The sequence below is a fragment of the Hesperophylax consimilis genome, chromosome 14 (genome assembly GCF_061612785.1).
Source record: "Hesperophylax consimilis isolate HC1 chromosome 14, BYU_Hcon_1.0, whole genome shotgun sequence".
NCBI lineage: Eukaryota > Metazoa > Arthropoda > Insecta > Trichoptera > Limnephilidae > Hesperophylax > Hesperophylax consimilis.
This window is the reverse complement of record NC_142849.1, coordinates 3,122,586-3,129,559: the sequence shown is the minus strand read 5'-3', so window position 1 is coordinate 3,129,559 and position 6,974 is coordinate 3,122,586. Positions and strand designations below refer to the sequence as shown.

At 32.0% G+C, this 6,974-nt stretch overlaps 1 protein-coding gene across 1 annotated transcript; it reads left to right on the top strand.

The window, feature by feature from the left end:
* Positions 1-1,403: 1,403 nt before the first annotated feature.
* Positions 1,404-2,288, top strand: LOC149417792 (uncharacterized). The gene is made up of 2 exons (XM_089639852.1): positions 1,404-1,695; positions 2,044-2,288. The coding sequence occupies exons 1-2, from the start codon at positions 1,623-1,625 to the stop codon at positions 2,286-2,288; spliced, it is 318 nt and encodes a 105-aa protein (XP_089495978.1). The 5' UTR covers positions 1,404-1,622.
* The last annotated feature ends 4,686 nt before the right edge of the window (positions 2,289-6,974 follow it).

Sequence of the window (6,974 nt, the reverse complement as noted above, 5' to 3'; positions counted from 1 at the left end):
TTTAAGGACTACGTTACGCGGGTAAACCGAGAACATCACTCTATATATATATATATATATATATATTTATGTTATGGTTAAGGTTGTATTATTTATATATATTTGTATAAATAATATGTATGTGTAAGCAAATGTATGTACCCGCCTCAGAACAGAAATCTTCAAGTGAGGCGGGTTACTTTCATGTTTGTAATTTTGATCATGTTATTGCAATAAACGCCCGGGTTGCCGGCAATAAAATAAAGATACAAATCAAATTGATGATTTATGTAGAAAATGTTTGGCTTTTCCGGAAACTATAGAACATATTTTATCGGGATGTTCTGTATTAGCACCGTCCGAGTATACATTTAGGCACAATCAAGTTTTAAAAATAATTCACCAATGTTAGTAATTAAACATAACTTGATTGACTGCCGTAATATAATACCATATTATGAATACGAACCAAATTAATTTTTAAAATACGAATTTTATAAAATATATTATGATAAAACAGACCGAACGATTAGTCATAATAGACCCGATATAGTTTTACATGACAGAATAAAAAAAAATAACTTACATCATTGATGTCGCTATTCCAAATTCCTGTAATATTTAAAAATCTGTTCATGAAGAAATAAGAATAAAAACAGATTTAGGAAATGAGATAAAAATAATTTGACATTCTCAGACTATAAAAATATTACCATTTGTTATTTCGGATACTGGCATTATACCTATCTCACTCATTAAAAATTTAGGCGTATTAGGTCTATCAAAAATTTTATATTGTAAAATGCAAAAATCAGTCATTTTAAATACATGAAGGATTGCGAAAATTTTTTTAAAATATTTATGTTGAATAAAATAATACAAAAAAAATCTAAAAAAACTAAACAAATAATATCTTATCCCATACACACAAGCAATTGCTTATTATGGCAGAACATTAAAAAACATGGTATAAAGTGGTTAAATTTAAATTTTAATCGATTTTTATACCTATCTTTACATATTATTTAATATTTTCGTGTTTATACTTACACCTTTTTAGTTATTTTATACTTTTTATTTCTAGCTTTAAAAAAATAATAATTGTTTAAATAATTCATTAGAATTTTTTTTAACTAAATACTACTCCCATAAACACAAGCTACTGAGCTCATTTTATGGAATAGTAGAATAATAAAAAAAATTATATTACTCAGCATATTAATATCATTTGTAATGTTTTATAATTTACTTGTAATGAAAAAAATGATTATCCTGTTTTATCTTATCGTTTTGGTGAAATTAAATTTTTTTATTCAAGATAAGCAGAAAAATTTCAGACTTCGACTGTGTGGATATTTGATAAGCAGAACAAAGGGATCTATCTATTAGTGAACAAGTCTTCATCAGACAACACATTGCGGTTTCACATTTTATTCAGCTAGGTGTGTCAAATTTATTCACGGAGAAAAATAAAAACCAAACTAGCTTTGCAGAAAAAAGTTTTGCTGTTTTAGCAATAGTTATGGTATTTTTAGCAAAGCGACAAAGTGTGTCATATTCGACTTCGGCCGTTATCGGCATTGCACGTCCGGTCAGCTGTGCGCTTCGTGAATATTATAGTGCGCAATAGTGCGTTTTTCATCATGTCCGACAAGTTTGTTCGAGATACTCTATCCCTGTGGGGATACGACTCTGCGACGCTCGATAACTTTAAAGGTATGTGGATCGTTATAATATAATTACAGAATCATCACACCCTATACAGTTGCATATAACACACCTATTCCAGTCCAGCCAAGAAAAGAAGCCACCAGGGTTGTGACTGTTCCATCCTGCTTGGGTTAAAAGCCATTGCCAAATTGATTCAAATTTAGTTCTTTGATGCAAGTTGGCTTTGGCTTTTGAATTGATCTTACTCCCACTTCAGTCTAAATTAGATGGTGTATTTTAGTTGCTAGTAGATGCTAGTAAATGCTAGTAAATGCTAGTAGTTACTAGTAGATGCGGTTATTTATATGTGATTATTAGTAGGTACTAAACACCCTATGTTATTTGTCTATACAGAACAAGAAATTGACAAGGAAGCATTCCTGGCGCTGAAGTCATCTATGGTCGAAAAATTATTTGCCAAAGTTGGACAACAGGCGAAGTTTATCAAAAAGCTTGAAGCGCTCTTGGCTGCATCGAAGCTGGATGAGGCAGCAGCAACATTGATGGTCGCACCCTCATTACCTACCCCACACCTCAAGAGTAGCACACCAACATCGGCATCTAGCAGTAGCACTGAGGTTGGTATTGGGACCCACTAACTTTCAATACCTAACTTTTATCATGGTATTTGCATATATTTAAAAAAAATCTATTTCCTATAAAGTATATTCTTCTGTAGATCATATTCACTTTTATTTCGAGATGGTTTTGAGTGAGAAGACATTCGAATACAGGTCAATACTTAAAACGGTTGGAAAAACCTGACAAAGCATTATTAGTGTTTTTGATATTTTTGATTTGTTCCCAAGTATTCCTATTGAAGAATTTAAACCAATAATTAAAGATATTTTATTTTCATATAAATACTTATCTCATCATATAAATGTATTATTTAATTTTGTATTAATGCACAATTATTTTCAATTCAGTGACATTATCTTAGTAACCAAAAATATGGAGTGGCTATCGGGGATAGTACCAGTCCTTTTGTCTCCAACATATTTGCAAATTACTTATTAATAAAATTTTAAAACGGTTGCATTAATTATTTAAATATGTATTTTATTGAAAGAGATATATAGACGATGTGTTTTGTGTTTGGACAGGTAGAGAGAGACAACTAAATTAATTGAAATAAAAACAATATTTGTTTTTTAAAACCACGAATTTTTATTAATTTTAAGACCGACCGGTTTCGCTACACTCGAGCATCGTCAGGGTACAAAATTAAAAAATAATCTAACGAAATAATCTTTAATAATCTCTTATCTAAATATTAATCTAACGTTAACTTAGTTTAATTTTGTACCCTGACGATGCTCGAGTGTAGCGAAACCGGTCGGTCTTAAAATTAATAAAAATTCGTGGTTCTAAACAAAAAATATTGTTTTTATTTTATTAAAATGTTAAACCACAAAGTGATTGCTTTCTACGAAAATATAAAAAATACTAAATTAATTTCTCAATTCCAAAAAGGCTTCATAAAAACATTCGAATCGCAGCAGAGATTGGACAAAATTCTAATATAAATTTCTTAGACTTAAATAATTCAATTATGAATAGCAAATTTGAATTTAATATTTTTAGTAAAAACACATATACGAAAATAATAAATCAATTCACGTCAAATCATCAACTTCACTCAATGATTCATAGATAAATAATGTGCCTCTATCCCCAAGTAATTTTTAATTGAACTTAATCTAATTAAACAAATTGCAATTAGTAATGGCTATAACTCCTAGTTTACTGAAAATATTTTAAACAATAAATACAAGAACAAGTTTCTTAATTTATATATTTATCCTGCTAGAATATCAGGATGGGAAAAAATGGATGGAAATAATGTTTATAAACAATAAAGTTTCGCTAAAAATAAACTTAAAAATTACATATAAATAATACGGATAGAGATATTAAAATGGAAAAAAAACTGGAGTCTATAAACTAAATTATAAAGATTGTGGATTTCCATATTAGAGGAACTTTGAAATTAGTATAAAGGTTAAAAATTAGGATATGAGGTGTTAATTTCTCGGAGTTTGCCAATCATTTATTGGAGACAAACCTTTTCATTCTAAGAAAATATTTTATTCGTTTTGCCCATAAATGATTGAATATGTTTTTTTTTATTATAACAGGTCAAAATGTGCGCATATACATTGAATAATCAAGGACAGCTGCACAATTGTCCAAATGCCAGCGTTACCCAAAACTACGTCAACATCCCAAACATCGACCCGGAAGAAGTAATGTTTGTATTGTTTAGGAATTTACTACGTAACTTTTGAGTTTATAGTTAATCTATGAGTTTATAGTTAAGAAAAAGGTGTTGATCATTATTTCTTTGATTAATAATTTTATTTACAATCAATATTTGAGATTGTATAATTACTTTGTTTGTGAAACCTTAATGTACCTTCTGTATTTGTATCCTGGTTCATACGTAATTACACCGACCCACATTCCTACACTCGGTTTCCCGCACCCTGTGACACAATATTCCTTATCTATTAATAAATATACAGTTATTATTTTTTGATAAATTAATGTTTTTAAAGACAAGATTTTATTTATGCATAGCACAAAGGATAACAATTATTTTTATAAGCAATAATTGTTCGCCTGAAACACTCATCCACATTGAAAAAATCTCCTGATAAAAAATACGGGTTCGAGTCCCGTTGGCGTCATGTATTTTTTATCAGGAGATTTTTTCAATGTGGATGAGTGTTTCAGGCGAACAATTATTGCTTATAAAAATAAATATACAGTATTTATTTATTTATTGGATGATTTGAATAGCGCCGTTTTTGTGAGATATCACCTCAGGGGCGCTTTACAGTTAATGCAGATATTACAAAAAAATATAAATATTACAAATTGAAATTGAAATTAAGTTAAATAAAATGAAGTACAGAAACAGGTGACACGAAGATGGAGAATCTGCTGCAAGAATCCTAGGTCTTGAGGAAACTGGGCCAGCTGCTGCAGCGAAAGGGTTCACCGCGCCCACCAACAGTGCCAGCACGAGGTTCGTCATCCGTCGATGTATGTGTCTGCTGCTATGTGTCATTAAGCGCTGTCACAGTATCCTCATATAGATAACAAACCTTGGCAGCACCTCTGTGACGTTCGGCAAGTCCATATCCTTGTACACTTGTTCCTGGTGATTATGTTAGTGGTGCATTGTTCCGCAATAAAAGGCAACGGACGGGAAAATAAATTACCCTGGGCACTTGTTAGGGCTTTCAGAGTTTCCAAAAATTCCATTGAAAACATCTGGCGTACCTACAGTTACCGATTCTCGTCCCAAGTTCAACTTCAGCGAATTTGGAATATTTTTTAGCACAATTTTTGATGATTCATTTTTAAAACACTGCACTCTAATCACATTACTATAAAGTTCTGATTAATAATTGGTAAGTTAATTTAAAATGTTGATTCAATGATTTTTAAAATAATTTCAAAGGGATGTTGCCTTGTTTCCCTTGAAAATACAAAAAAAAACACAAAGCGGTTGGAAGACGGCATGACGCGTCCAGCTGCCACAAAGGGCGCTAACTAACTAGACATGTGTGAAAAGTACTAATGACTCCTCTTTGCTCTTAGTCTTAGTTAGCTTTTAGACGGTACAGAAGTACCTATCATTATTTGTACACCTATTTTAAGTGTGTGTTAATAAATAAATATTTCCTCTGTATAATGTAATTTTGGTGACTTATTTATTTGACACTCCTAAACCCGAATACAATGGATGATATTCTGCAAACAGAATGCGATTTAAATAAGTTCTCTTAAGGGTCAATCACCAAACAATTGCCCCCTTGATCGGCGTAACTATTAGTGACCGTCATAAAAAACCCAGGAACCACTGGGATCATGTACCTGACAATCGGCATTTTCGATGGAATCTCGGACCAGCTTAGAAGTCCCAGTGGCCCCCTAAAAAAATTGCACGACGAAAACATTTTGTAAATGGAATGATTATCTTGCTTTTATGTTGCTTCTATCAATATGTTTTCTCCGTGAAATATTCCTAATAAAGAATAAAAAGTAATAAAAAAATGTATAGTATTATGAACGTTACGTTAGTATCTGATATTTCACTTTCGTACAAAGCTTTGGAAGTGATCTGATAAATAAATTGGCAATATCGATTTGCTATCTTTCCATTATAATGTGTCGAGTATCGTACGTCAAGTGATATATGATATGTATTCTTTGAACTATGGTAATTGTAAACAATATCCGATACGACAGGGCGACATTACTCCATTTCAAAAGTAGTGAAAGTGTTTTTATGGACCCTATGTTAGCTGCAAAAATATCACTGTATGACCTTTGACGCAATGGTCAAAAAAATTAGATTTCGTGGTTGCCGTGCTGGACGCCATAGTACAAAACATAGACTGTGTATCAGAAAGGAACAATGTGATACAGCCTGTAAACACTCTTACTGTAGGTAAGTGATCGGGCAACATTCCTAAGTTTTAAAAGTAATAGTGTGTTTAACCCTTTAGTGGCTGCAAAAGCAACCTTGTACAATCGATTCCGTGATCTGAATGTGAAATTTAGATACAGGGGGTGTCGCGGTGGACAAAAAACAAAATATTTATGCAGGGAGGAACAATACGTTCCAACAATAATTAATAATAACAATAGTAATGATAATAAGCCTCCGTCAGTACAGGGTGTTTAAGTAGTCACACCAATCGACGAAGAGAATTACATACCACATATTTGTAATAAGCATTTACTTTGTGGCTCGTCATAATTTACAATAAAAATATATAAATTTGTTTTAGACCACTTTAATTATAGTGTATTAAAATGAAAGTGGTCTAAAACAAATTTATATATTTTTTAAAGAATTACATACCGTCTAACGCACTCCGCGATTCTGATAAATTCCACAGCAACTTAAATGAAATAAGATTAGAACGATATGCCAATTATAGGAGCAGACAGCTTGCGATTGGTTCCTGGATTGCACGATATCTTAACGAAAAACTTGAGTTGGTGGACGATTTTAAGACCAAAAACTCCATATCCTTACCCTCACAGAAACTTGGCACGAGAACAGTGATTCGTACTCAATTAAGAGACTCCGAGCTTAAGGGTGCTCGAAGAAGCCCGACCTAGTGGGGAGAAACCATCAAATAATATCTCACACGTGAATCACGGGGGTGTCGCGATAATAGCCCGACAAGGATTACAGTTAAACAAAGTAGTTCTTGGTACATTTAACACGTTTGAGTATATTGGAGGCCGGGTTTCTTCTT

What these genes read in the sequence shown, in the direction of transcription:
- LOC149417792 (XM_089639852.1), top strand. Translation starts at nt 1,623, where the DNA reads ATGTCCGACAAGTTTGTTCGAGATACTCTATCCCTGTGGGGATACGAC. An exon ending in GACGCTCGATAACTTTAAAG is followed by an intron (nt 1,696 to 2,043) that starts GTATGTGGATCG and finishes TTGTCTATACAG; the next exon opens with AACAAGAAATTGACAAGGAA.